The sequence below is a fragment of the Pelodiscus sinensis genome, chromosome 2 (assembly GCF_049634645.1).
Source record: "Pelodiscus sinensis isolate JC-2024 chromosome 2, ASM4963464v1, whole genome shotgun sequence".
Lineage (NCBI taxonomy): Eukaryota > Metazoa > Chordata > Testudines > Trionychidae > Pelodiscus > Pelodiscus sinensis.
The window spans coordinates 15,701,963-15,716,242 of NC_134712.1; the positions used below are offsets into that span (position 1 = coordinate 15,701,963).

General features: G+C 43.6%; 1 protein-coding gene across 5 annotated transcripts in view; it reads left to right on the forward strand.

The window, feature by feature from the left end:
* ASAP1 (ArfGAP with SH3 domain, ankyrin repeat and PH domain 1) overlaps nt 1–14,280 on the forward strand; it is a 306,096-nt gene that overhangs the window by 172,104 nt on the left and 119,712 nt on the right. For all 5 annotated transcript variants that reach the window (XM_075920136.1, XM_075920137.1, XM_014573856.3 and 2 more), the window contains 3 exons: nt 5,968–6,097; nt 7,386–7,471; nt 9,805–9,880. In XM_075920136.1, the coding sequence (XP_075776251.1) occupies nt 5,968–6,097; nt 7,386–7,471; nt 9,805–9,880 (292 nt within the window). The remainder of the gene's footprint in view (nt 1–5,967; nt 6,098–7,385; nt 7,472–9,804; nt 9,881–14,280) is intronic.

Below are 14,280 nucleotides of genomic sequence, written 5' to 3' on the forward strand. Positions count from 1 at the left end.
GCAGCGCCCTCTGGGCACTACTGGACCAACCCGGCAGCACCCCAGCTGCTCTGCCCCAGGTCCTGATTCAGCCGCTGCTGGTCAGTTTCAGCAGTGGCTGAATCAGGACGCCTGGGGCAGAGCAGCTGGGGTGCTGCTGGGTTGGTCCAGTAGCGCCGAGGAGTGGTGCTACTGGAGCAACCCAGCAGCACCCCAGCTGCTCTGCCCCAGGTCCCCAAGTCAGCCGCTGCTGAAACTGACCAGCGCTGACTACAGGAAGCCCGAGGCAGAGTTGCTCTGCCCCAGGCTTCCTGGAATAAGCTGCTGATCAGTTTCAGCAGCAGCTGACTTGGGGAAGCTTGGGGTTCTTAAGTTGAATCTGTATGTAAGTCAGAACTGGCGGTCAGTTTCAGCAGCGGCTGAATCTGGACGCCAGTTCCGACTTACATACAGATTCAACTTAAGAACAAACCTACAGTCCCTATCTTGTACGTAACCCGGGGACTGCCTGTAATTATTTACTAGTTTACAAATTCCTACCTTAGAGTATGCAGAATGTTTGACTCAGAGAGCAGAAGCTCTTGTTTTCTTTGAATGGTTGCAGACATATTCCAGTCAGGCATTCAAGGAGCCCGTCTGCCAAAGCGTAACAGGTGATGCTTATCAGTTTCAGTTAAGCAGTGGGTGCTGGAGCAGTTCCCTGTCCACCATCGTCAGGGAGCTGCTTCAGCCCCTTGGGGCCCACCATAGACAGAAGCTACTCCAACCGTGTCAATGTCAGTCCCTGGTGTGTTGCAGGCAGCGGCTGCTCGAGCCCAGCAGCGGTGGGCGCGGGAGGCCACTCCAACCCAACCAGGTTGGAGCAGACCCGCCTATCCCCCCCCCTCCTCCTCTCCGCCCCTTCAGTTGGTTAACCAGTTGCACATCACGTTTAACTGGCTAATCAATTAAACAGTATTTTACATCCCTACTAAGGAGTTCCTCAGTGCAGTGAGACCCCAGGATCTGTTTCAGTGCTGACCTCCACTCTAGTACAGTTGTTTTGTTCTGGAGCCAGTTAGAAATGTGCTTCATCTGGCAACAAAGGCATCAGCTACTTATTCATCTTCAGTTCTGATGCCATCCTTGTACTGGGCTTTGGACAAATCTGATCATTTGTTTTCCCCTATCTGGTGTGGCTCCTCTGCTATCACAGGATGATTTCCAGGGCTTGTTAAGATCCAGTTCAGGGACATTTGCTTCTCTCTCACATTCAGATCATTGCTGTTGGAATTCTTCAAGACCATCTTTAGTACAGAGATTGACGCTGTTTCTGCAGTAGGGATCAGTGCTCCTGACTTGGAACCTACTGGTCACCAATGCTTTTCCCTTATTCTCAGTGGTTTACTTGAAATCCTTAGGATATTCCTCAATCTACAGCAGGGGTGAGCAAAGGTCTTCACAGGTGGGATCTGGCCCACCAAGCAGGTGGATCTGGCCCATGGATGCCTTGCTCCTCCCCCAGCCGAGGCCAATCAAGACCTGAGGATGGGGGATTGTGCAGAGTCTCCTCCCTCTGACGGGGCGCAGAGCATCAGAGGGAACTGTCAGCTGTTTTAAAACAGCTGGTGGCTCTCTCTAGCCATCATGCACCTTGGCACTTCCCCATCCCCAGGCCAGAAGTCTCCTGGCCCTACCCCTTCTGACCAAGTTCCCGCCCCTTCCAGAGCAGCCCTGGGCCACTTCAGAAATTTATGAAGTGGCCCCCTTTTTTAAAAGTATTGCCCACCCCTAGTCTACAGTCCCAATCTAGGGCAAGATCACTGATCCCAGTTACAATTTTTGCTCATGAGCCACTTTTGTTGTAGGAACAGTCTGAAGGCATTCCTCCTGACCAGTGTTTCCTCTAAGATTTTCCATTAGTGGGTAGATGGAATTTTATTTTGGGTGGGTTGAAACTTATGTGCACCACCAAAATTGAGGTAGTGTGTGGATGTGCACCCACCAGTACAAACAAAAACCATAGCTATACATTTTAAATAGTCCAGAGGTGTGGAAAAATATATTAAAACAATGGATAATTAACAAGGAGCAATGCTTATGATTATTTAATACGAAATCACATAAAAAGAAAATCAACACTACCCTTGTCAGAAGAAGTGGGTTGTGCCCACGAAAGCTCATGATGCTATTTATATATTTTTGTTAGTCTAAGGTGCTACAGGACCAATGTTGTTTTTTTAATTTTTTTTAGTTGCAGACTAACATGGCCACTCCTCTGAGACATCGGAGTACATATATCATCCTTTCTAACAGACAGATGCATATTTAAGAGATCTTGCAAATAAGGTTTCATCGTACAAAACAACTAGCATCACACTTAGCATCACACAACTAGCACTTACTTGCTGCTTCTGACTCATAAGGGCCAGACCTCTACCATATAGCAAAGATCTGGCCTGAATGCAGTACAGTTTACTATGTATTAATTAATAACAGCGGATTTTAAAAAAAATCATTAAGATCAGAGTTTTAGATATCTGCAACACTCAAAAAAATTCTGTTAAGCATCTTTTTCTTTCTTGCCTTAAGTCATTAACACAGGGTTGGGCAATAATTTTTGATGGGCGAAAATTTTGGTAAGTCCTTAAGGGCTGCACTCTTCCATTCTATGAATGGAGGATGGAAGTTGGGTGCAGAAGGGAGCTTGGGGTAGAGAATTGGGGTGTGGGATCTGGGAGGGAATTTGGGTGAAGTAAGGGATCATAACCTGGGGCAGTGGACTGCGATGAGGAGGGGGCCTGGGAAGGGGTTGTGATCTGGGGTTGGGGTACTGCTGTTTCTGCTTCTCGGAGAGGACAAGTGCCCTGACTTCCCTCTCTGTTCATCAGCCGGTCAGCACGGGGAGCTCTGAACCTCTGTGCGGTGCTCATAAAAGGGCTGTGCGGCCACGTGGGCGCACAGCTTACAGGGAACCTTGCTCCTGACCCAGTTCAGCCTGATGTTTTTACACTGGAACCAGTTTCAGCCTCAGGAGCCTCTATTAGTCCTTGTTCCTCACCAGACAACTACAGTACCAGACTCTTCTTCACATGTTCCCGAGGATTTCAGGTCATACTGGGACCTTCTCAGATGTATGGCCTCTGCCTTGAGCATTCAGGCTGAGTTTGTGCAAAAGCATACATAGAGTTATTGAATAATCTCCAATCATTGGCACCAGGAAAAAATGGCGCCTCAGATAAATGAAATGCCCTTGGATCCTGTAAAGTCTTCATGGAGTAATGCAGCTTTGTTACTTCCTACACCAAAGTGTTCTGGGGAAAGATAGTATGTTTCCATGCAGGGCTTTAAATATTTTTAAAACACATCTAGCTTCTAACTCTCCCTTGCAGTGAGTTACAGATTACAACATGAAAGGTATAATATCACTCTTAAGGTCAAAGAGTATAAAAGAGAAGTGGACAATAATTTTTGATGGTGGGGCCATTCCAAGAATTTGATAAGTGGTCAAGTACCACACTTTTCCATTAATGATGGAGGGGTAGGGTCTGGGATGGAAGTTGGGTGCAGAAGGAAGCTTGAGGTAGTGGACTAGGATACAGTGAGGGGTTTAAGAGGGAGTTTGCGTGAAGCAGGAGGTTGTGATCAGGGGCAGGGGATTAGAGTGTAGGAGGGGGTACAGGAGGGGATAAGAGTTCAGGAGAGGATTCTGATCTGGAGGAAGGGTGTAAGAGGAGATGCAGTATGGGAGGGAATTGCAACCAGGGTCAGGAATGCAGGGGGGGGGGTCATAGGGTTTGGATTGTGACCTGAGGTAGGAAGTTGGGTGAAGGGAGAGGAGGGTACCAGGTGCAGGCTCTGACCAGGAGGCACTAACCATAGTAGGTGGTTCATAGACAGCAGCCCAGTGGGACCCTTGGACAGGCTCCCTGCCTGCCATGCCCCCACAAGCCACTCAAGGTGGCCAAGTGCTGGAGACAGTGTATGTGTCTACGCAGCACTTCCCTCAGGAGGGGCAGCGAGTCTTGGCATGCTGCACGCACCCATAAGCACATCCCAGGCAGCTCTCATTAACTCATTTTCAGTCAATGGGAGCTACATGGATTGTTCTGGGTACGGGGGCAGCACATGCAGACTCCCTCCAATGGGCATGCTGCACAGATATGTACATGCTGGCCCCAGTTGCCAGGTGCTTTGAGCAGCGTGCGGGGGCTCAGCATGCAGGTAGCCTGCAAAGGGTTCTGCTGGGCCACGAGATATTGGTGACCCAGAAGATCATGGCTGGCTAGATATGAAGGTTTGGTGGGCCAGATATTGCCCGTCCCTGGTCTAAGAGTTGGACTTGATGGGGGAAAAATATATATACACAGCTTCTTTATAGATGCACATTGCAAACCAGCAGGCACTGTTATCCAGAGATAACTTCCTTTGTTGGGATGCTGCCTCTAAGTTAATGGATAAGTAGCCAGAATCCTCCAGTGTAGAGTTTTTAAGGCATTAATTATGGAGGGTTGTCTAGTAGCCAGAACTACATTGTAGTTGGCTCTGGATGTGGCAGATTCTTCATCCAAAATTGTGCTATTAGCTGGAACCCAGCTAATAATGTCCAATATGGAATTGTATCAAATGTTTTACTGAAATCTAGAAAGGTAAGATCTTGTGAACTTCTTTTGTCTAGAAAATCTGTCATCTTTTCAAAGAAAGATTTACATTTTGTGAAACCGTGTTGAATTTTATCCCAATTACCACTTAACCTCTGTATCTTTAATCACTCAGTTTTCCAAAATGTGCTCTTAGACTTTGTACACAATGGAGGTCTAATGAATGGGTGTATAGTTTATAAATTATTTAAGTTTTTCTTTCTTAAATGTAGGTGCTACATTTGCAATTCTCCAGTCATAGGATATGGCCCCCTGAGATTATGGATTCATTAAAAGTCCTTGCTACTGGGCTTGAAATTTCATGAACCAGTTCCTTTAATATTCTTGAATGGAGATTATCTGGGCACCTTCATTTGGTCCCATTAAGCTGTTTGAGTTTGGCTTCCACTTCGGTAATTGCTATTTCCTTATTTTCATTCCTATTAGCTGCTTGACTCTAAACTCCTCATTACCTTTACTGAAAACTGAGGAGAAGTATTTGTTTAAGTGTTGGGCAACTGGCAGATCACCACAATAGGAATTTCTCTCAGGATCATGAGTGTTCTCTGAAGCCAGTGTGTGCTGAGGTCCATTTTTGCAGAATGAAACTTTCTGACAGTTCATCTTTCTGTAAAAAGAGACAAGAAGTACCATCAGTTTTGCTCTCAAATAGGTCTCATCCTGGGCGTACAAACCAATCTCTTCTACTTCACTTGAGGATTAGCTTTGATGTGTGCTTTCTTTCCCACCACCTCATCCCAGTCACTCAAAAGTCATTCTAAAGCTAAATCATGCCAAACTGATTTTCATTACTCTGGCTTGGCTAAGACAATGTTGGTTGTTCTACCTTCTAGTCTGCTACTTCAGCCTCCTGTGTTACTTCCTCTTCATCCCAATGTACTGACTTGGCACCATGGTCAAGTTTTGCACTTTGAGGTCTGCATCTCATATTATGGATGTTGCATGACTACATAAGAGGGGAGGAACAATGTTTGGAAGCAGTTTGACTGGTGTTGCTTCATAGTAGGAAGCCTTCTATAACAGTAACTTACTGGGCCAGGTGGAGCATTCAGCCCATGGTGGCCTTCATTTGGGACATTTTGAAGTTCCTGTTATGCCTTCAGTCTTCTTGTCTCTCATTCATTGACAGCTCATTTAGTACTGATTTCAGCAAGTCAGTTCTCTTAAGTCCCAAGATATTATTGGCGAAACTTGTTAAATTATGTAAAGCTTAAAAATAAGGGAGAATTTGTATTTACAGCGTGGCTATTTTGCCATCAGAATATTATACAGTCTGTTTTAGTAAAATTTCTAGATCATATGACAGTTGATATACATTTCCTGAAATCTATTTTAATTGTAATTGCAGCACAAAAATTGAAAAGGAAAAAAGAGAACATGCAAAACAGCATGGGATGATACGAACAGAGATAACAGGAGCTGAGATAGCAGAAGAAATGGAGAAAGAAAGACGGTTATTTCAGCTCCAGATGTGTGAAGTAAGAAACAGTTATGTTACATACTTTAATGGAAGTGTCCTATGGATCCTGTTAGGGTATGTCTAGACTGCAAGCTTCTTTCAAAAGAAGCTTTTTTTGAAAGAGCTCTTTGGAAAAAGCTTCTTTCAAAAGAGAGCATCCACACCTCAAAACCGTATCGAAAAAGCAATCTGCTTTTTTGAAAGAGAGCGTCCAAACTGCATGGACGGTCTCTCAAAAGAAAGCCCTGATTGCTATTCACAGAATGGCCACCAGGGCACCTGTGCTTTTCTTGATTGTCTCTTCTTTCGAAAAATGTCCCTGTTCTGCGTCCACACACACCGTTTCTTGAAAGAGCTCTTTTGAAAAAAGCGTTCTTCCTCGTAATTTGAGGTTTACCAATATTGGAAAAAACCCTGCATTCTTTCAATTTAATTTTGAAAGAACACAATTGCAGTGTGCAGGCAGGTGAAGTTTTCTCGAAAAAAGGGCAAGTTTTTTGAAAAAACAATGTAGTCTAGACACCCTTAGAGACAGGTTAAATTCTCTTGGAGGCATAATAGGAAAATGCATTGACTGTCAAGTGGCTGAACTATATTAAAGATTCTTGTTCTGACAATCCTATGCAAGACATAGGTTCTCCATCTAATTCACTTACTAATTCTGAGTTTCAGCCCTCTGTTTAGACTGTTAAAGTAAAGATCTCAGGCTAAAAAAAGCATAGTAAGTGCAGGTAGTTTTCTCAGTCCTTAGGTGCAAAGCACTGCTGTTCAGGATGTCTTTTCTGATATATTGTTACTTAAAAAAAGGAATGATTTGGTTGAGATCCTGTGGTGATGCCTGTTAAACTGACAAATGTCTGTGACGTATTAGTTCAATCATTGTTAATCTATGATGATCACTTCTAAAATATTTTCTAGTGACTTTTAAAATAGTTCTCTATATTTAATTTGAGGATAAATCAATTAGAATTTAGTAACATTCTCATTTTTGAAGAAATGCAGTAATAATTGTAATGTCACAAAAAGGCGTGTTTTCCTACCGTTTGAGGGGGGAAATCATGCATTTATGGCAGATTTGTATTAGAAAATGTTAACATTAGTTCATTTGAGAGTTCTAAAAACATACTAATTCATTTTGTGTGTTAATCATTGTCTTGGTTCAATGTTCTGCAAACTAGCAACAAGATAATGGCAGAGATAATTATTAAATTAATTGAAGAGATTGGAGATGGAAGCTCTCCTGGTTGAACATAGCTGAAGACCTAACATACAATTATCAACAGCAAATTCTATTTTTATTTCTACAGTATCTCATTAAGGTTAATGAAATCAAGACTAAAAAAGGTGTGGACCTTCTGCAGAATCTTATTAAATATTATCATGCACAGTGCAAGTAAGTACAGTATAACTCTTTGGATCAGTAAATCCAATATTTCAGTTAAACAAATGGGTTTCTCCACCTCCTTTTCCTACCATGATGATGTCTGTCTTTTAACAATGGGTTACTGAAATATTTGAGATTTTTCTGCAGAATAAATCTGACGACAGAAATGTGAATATTGCCTAGCTTTGCCTCTTGTATGGGCAATGTCAATTCCAAGCAGACTATTAAATTGGGCCATTCTGAATACTTGATGATCTATACATTGAAAGCCAAATCCTTGTCCCATTGAATTTGATTTTAAAACATTAGTAGAATTAATTTCTTTTAAAATAGATTTTAAATAGTCTTTAATAGAGGCAAAGTAATAGGCTTAGGAATCCAGAGCAGCAGCTTTCCTTGTTATTTACCTTTAACTCTATTCTGCAGTAATTTTAGGAAATTAAGGTGTAACCTGTTCTTTAATTTTTTTAGTCCCTGAACTATTTGAAGCCCTATAGTGAAAACTTAACCATCTCACTAGTTTGGATTACAGTGGTTCTTAGTACTATTTTTTGAGTTCTTTGTGAATTTATTTGAACCATACCAACAATAAAATAATAGGTTTTGGATAGAAATAAAACTGCTACCATATGATCTTATAATGGAACCTGTACAAATATAAATTATATTTATATTTAATATTAAGTAATGAATTACTGAATGTCAGTACTTTTAAAATGAGACAATTTTGCATTGAATATTCACTTTTTCAGAAAGAATCTTGAAACATTTCAACAGTGACCCTTAGTTCTTTTGTTTTTGTTTATAAAAATGGTATCAGAAATTTTTAGCATAACTATTAAATATTCCATTTAATATAATAAGTGTAAAGAGACTGGTCTGCTGTAGAGAACCTGCTAGTTCTCTTATGTGCATCTATAATTCTTACTAGTAAAGCACCCTGAAGACAGTGTTCTGTAAGGCCAAATCAAATTTGTATCTTTCATTTCTGTTCTGAGTTTCTCACTCTATGGGAGCCTGTGAGGATTGAGGGGTATTTTGTATATTGCTCAACAGTGATTCATCAGCTTAATTAGGGAATAGCTTTGACTGGTCCATATACTGCTCTCTAATCCTCCTCCAAGTGATAGTGATTACAATGTGACTATCCTACATAGGGATTCCATGGGTGAGTAAAGAACTGCTTCTTCCAAAAAGAAATAAGGGAACCAGAGAGAGATGGTTCTAGTGAAAAGGCAGCATAACCCTCTAGTTCTGCATTGGGAGCAGTTTTTATCTCACAGCAAATGGAGCTGGAATGTAAAGAACTGGTAACGTGTTTACATCTACATAATAACAGTACAATTATTATTATTATTTACATAGCACTTTAAATTAATTTTATAAACAAGTAATCCTCTCAGAATCACTATGAAATAAGTAGATAAGTGGCAACTTATGTCAGTTTTTAGAAATGGAAGCATGGAGGAAGACATACCAAAACTAGGCTTTTAGGCACTTTTTTCTTGCTTGATGAACAAGATGAGAGATGTCCTATGAAGTTACATGACAAAGATTATAGGAATTGCTTAAAAAAAAAAGTTTGCTAGCAGTGATAAAATACAGCAATGAGATATAACTTATATTGATGTTGGTATGTAAGGGTAGAAGTCAGTGTTAAACCTCTTCTGGTAATGGATAGTGTGTCACTGAAATCTGCAGAGAAATACACTAATTAAGAGCTTGACTCTCAGATGAAATGACTAGGGATTATTTCCCAGAGCTTTCAATTTAAAGTAAATATTTGGTTGACAGAAATTAAAATTGTGTTTATATACAGTGGTTTGTATGTCCTATGTATAGCTGCCAGTTGATGAATCCAGCAATACAGTTTGGGTGAAAGTGTGGGGTTTGCAGAGTTTTGACATTCGATACATGTAGGCTTTCACGATATTTTTACTATGTGAACATATTTCTTATGCTTTTTAAATGACATCACTGTAAGTTGTAAAAACTGAAATGCTAAAACAAAATCAAAATGGTATGCAAAAACCATTTCAAGATTAACTCAATTGTAAAATTACATGCATTTGGCCTTATTATATATTCATTCAGCAAGGGATATTTGTGAATAATTAAAAAGAATCGTCAGATCTTTAAAGTGCATTTGAGCTATATGGACGCTATATTCCATCAGATGGCTTGCAATATAAAGTAAATTATGAATTAGGAATATTTTTTGTTTCTGCTTGACGGAGGAATAGGTTTAAGTTGTGTATAATTTTCTATTGAAAGTTCAGGGTTTTTTTATACAGAAATTTCATGTATTGCTGATAAATCCAATATTTTTTTTTCCATTTTAGTTTCTTCCAAGATGGCTTGAAAACAGCTGATAAATTGAAACAGTATATTGAAAAACTAGCTGCTGATTTGTATAATGTAAGTAATTAAAGGTAGCGTAATGTCTGAAAATAGGAAAATGTTTTTGCTTGTTCATCTTAATTCAGTCTAAGTACTATCAGTAAACTGAAATAACTCCATATCTGTATCAAATAGTTAAAAGTATAAGCTAATGTCACATTTAGAGTGTACAAATAAAAAAAAGTTTCTTTAAGCCTCAGCTTGTCCTAGGATTTTTGTTACAATTACCTTAGTTAGATTACTTTTGCATTCTGTAAATTATATCATGATTTATTTTAAGATTTTAGATACCTGAAAATGGCTATCATGTCCCCCTTCAAATCTTCTCTTTTCTAAACTAAACAAACCCAATTCTTTCAGCCTTCCTTCATAGGTCATGTTCTCTAGACCTTTAATCATTCTTGTTGCTCTTCTCTGGACCCTCTCCAATTTCTCAGCATCTTTCTTGAAATGCGGTGCCCAGAACTGAACACAATACTCCAACTGAGGCCTAACCAGCGCAGAGTAGAGCGGAAGAATGACTTCTTGTGTCTTGCTCACAACACACCTATTAATGCATCCCAGAATCATGTTTGCTTTTTTTGCAACAGCTTCACATTGTGGACTCATATTTAGCTTGTGGCCCACTATAATCCCTGGATCCCTTTCTGCCTTACTCCTTCCTAGACAGAAAGGCTGCTATCAAATCCCCCCTCACTCTTCTCTTCTGCAGACTAAACAAACCCAAATCCCTCCGTGTCTCCTCATAGGTCATGCGCTCCAGCTCCCTAATCAATTTGGTTGCCCTCCTCTGCACCTTCTCCAATGTGGTTAGCTCTATAATAGTCCCTGCCAACTTCACTCTGATTTTCTTTGCATTTGAACACAGATTTAGGCTGTTCTTCTTCGGGTAGTCCCCGTGGGTGCTCCACGTCTGGTGTCGGGCTGGTCCCGGCGCCGCGAATCGGAGCTTGCCAGAGCTGTTATCGACCGGGTTGCGCATGCGCGAGCAGCCTTCACGCCTTTGAACAGCCGCGCGCGACCCGGTCCCCGCCAGTTCCTCTCATTCGCCCCTGGTCGCAGACGGAGCTCTCCTCATTTACCTAAAAAACAAAAAACAAAAAAAAACCAACTCTGATATATTTAATTTCTAAGACTGATAGTTCAGACCGTGGTTCCCGATACTTTGGCCGCGGCAGCCTTTAGCCTCGACGGCTCATTCAAAAAAAAAAAAAAGAAAGAAAAGAAAATAATAAAAGAAACGGGAATAAGAGAGCTAGTCAACATAGAGAGGTGCGAGACAAACCCCTCTCCACCTGTCAAAATGCCGGGTTCCCCCAGTTTCAAAAAATGCTGCATGTGTAGAGAGTCTATGCCGCTCTCAGACGGTCACTCTGCCTGTGTTCGCTGCCTTGGGGAGGCACATATTCCCCAAAAATGTGTCCACTGTGCTAAACTTACGACTAGAGCTCGCATGGAGCGAGAACGGCGACTCAAAGAAATCCTGTTTGATAAGGCACTGATGCCTTCTGCTTCAACAGGCTCCTCTGCCTCAGACCCCACTTTGGAAAAGCGGAGGGCTCCTTCCCCAAATGTGCCTTCCCCAAAGACGAAGAGAGCCTCTCCTGTTAGGTCCCTGCCAATAGCCCCACAGTCGCGGGGCAGCGCAGGAGAGAAGCCGGGTGCCTCTGGTTCCAGGGCAGCCCGCGCACCGGCAGCAAAAAAGCCGCCCGGCACGTCCAAGCCTCGGCCGCCGCCGGCACCGCAGGAGCCTCTTAAAGGGCCAGCTCCATCAGCACCTACGCTCCCGGTGCCGACCCCACCAGCCTCTTCAGTTCATTCTCCTCACAGGGAGCTGTCCTCAGCACCGTCCGCACCGGGGGTGCATGCTACAGAACAAATGCCTGCCTCATCACATTCCACTGAACCTACAGCTCTGCAGCCTTCATGTCAGGAACAGCTACCACCACAGCCTTCTAAGGCAGCATGCAGACCGGATGCTCAGGCGATTTCTCTTTCACCCTCTCCAGAGGCATCACCTCATATGTCTACTCATGCTGACCGCACAGCGGCACACAGGAAGCATGACAATCGCAGTGCGTCATCTCATCATCATTACCATAGGGAGCGTAGCTGTTCTCATCACAGGTTTTCCATATCTCGATCTCCTCCCAGACATTCCCTAACACACTCACCATGGCGCACGTACTATGGCAGGCACAGCAGCGCTAGATCTTCTAGACACTCGTCGCCTGCAGACTCTGTCCGACATGACTCACACTGTCATAGTCGCTACTATGGCGAATTCTCTCGATATAGCCGGTCGCGATCTCGCCGTAGGTCGCCATGCTCCTGTCGGTCGATCAGTCCGTATTCCACACACTCCAGACCGCAAGAGCAGTCCTCGCTCAGGCCTGCATTGCCTCCACGATCCCCCACCCCTCGATCGCAGCAATCAGACCCGGAGGAGGGACAACTTTCTGAGTCAGAACCAGACAGGTCACCTAATGCTAACTCCTCCGTACCTTCGCCACATGAAGCTGTAACTCCAGCTGAAACGTCACCCCCTGATGACCTCAAGGAGTTCCAAGATCTTTTTAGACGTGTAGCACAATCCCAAGAGGTGCAATTTACCGAGACCCAGGGCAAGCAACATAAACTGTTCAAAAATTTACACCCGAAGCAGCAGCGGAAGATTGCCCTACCGATAGATGAAGCCATTATGGAGGTGGCCGAAGAGATTTGGCAAACGCCAACATCAGTACCACCTACTAATAAAAGAGTGGATAAGAAGTACTTCGTACCATCCAAAGGGCTGGACTTTCTTTTTAATCACCCCCAGCCTAATTCACTGATCGTCGACGCAGTCCGCCATAAGGCAAAGACTCCTCACTTCAAGAACTCCCTTCCGGACAGGGACTCTAAGAAACTAGATTCATTCGGACGTAAGGTCTACTCTTCCTCAACCCTGCTCCTCCAAATTGCTAACTATGCTGCACTCCTATCAAACCATAATTTTGATAACTATTCCAAGCTCCCCGAACTCATGCAACACCTTCCGGACAGCAAGAGACCCCTTCTGAAAGCGGTAGTCCAAGAAGGATTCGTGGCATGCAGAACATCCCTTCAAATCGCCGCTGATGTAGTGGACACCGCGGCGCGAATCATGGCATCAGGTATCGCCATGCGCAGAGCCTCATGGCTATTGTCGGCAGGAGCTCCTAAGGAGCTACAGACCAAAGTGGAGGATTTGCCCTTCGATAGACAAAAGCTGTTTGCCTCCACAACCGATGAAATTCTACACTCGGGGAAGGACTCGCGTACTACCCTCAGAACTTTGGGTATGTACACGCCGCCCTTCAGGCAAAGGAGATACTACCCATTCCAAAGGAGGTACGATTATTCGTCATATAAGCAACAGCAACGTGGACCCGAGCAGCCAAAATTCCGACAGCGTCCGCAACGCAAACGCCAACAGCAGAATCGCCCACCAACCCGACCAGCTTCTAGGCAGCAGGTTTGACTCCTGCGCCAAGGACTCGAACATGTCCCCAGTGGTCATCACACAAAAGCCTGTTTCCAGCATATTCAATCATCGGCTGAAACCCTATCTCCATCAATGGGCCAGCATTACGTCGGACCGATGGGTATTAGAGCTGATACCATCAGGCCTCTTGATTCCGTTCATCTCAGTTTCCCCCACTACCCCTCCCACCTCGGCCCTTATCGTGAACCCATCTCACGAGACCGTTCTTCGGGAAGAAATCCTCCATCTTCTAAGCGTAGGTGCCATAGAACGAGTTCCAAGGGAGTTTCGGGGAAAAGGGTTTTACTCCCGGTACTTCCTGGTTCCCAAAAAGTCAGGGGGCTGGAGGCCAATCCTCGACCTAAGAGGTCTAAATCGCTTCATCCGCAAACAGCGCTTCAAAATGACCACGCTGGTCAAGATCATACCAGCACTAAACAAAGGGGACTGGTTCGCAGTCCTAGATTTACAGGACGCATATTTCCACATCTCAATCCATGTAGCACACAGAAGATTTCTACGCTTTGTGATAGGGGACAATCACTTCCAATTCAAAGTACTTCCGTTCGGCCTCGTATCAGCACCAAGGGTGTTCTCCAAAACGCTAGCGGTGGTAGCAGCCCACCTACGCAGAACAGGAGTCACAATTTTTCCCTACCTAGATGACTGCCTGATCAAGGGTCGCACTCACGCAGAGACCTCCCACATGGTGACGGCCACGCTGGCTCTATTCAAATCCCTCGGCCTTGTTGTAAACACAGTAAAATCCCGACTACAACCGACACAAATTCTTACCTTCATAGGAGCTCGGCTGAACTCCCTCGAGGAGCGAGTACATCTGCCGGTTGAGCGTTTCCAAGCCATAAAAGACTTGGTGACAACAATCTTGCAGTCCCCTATACTACCAATCCGC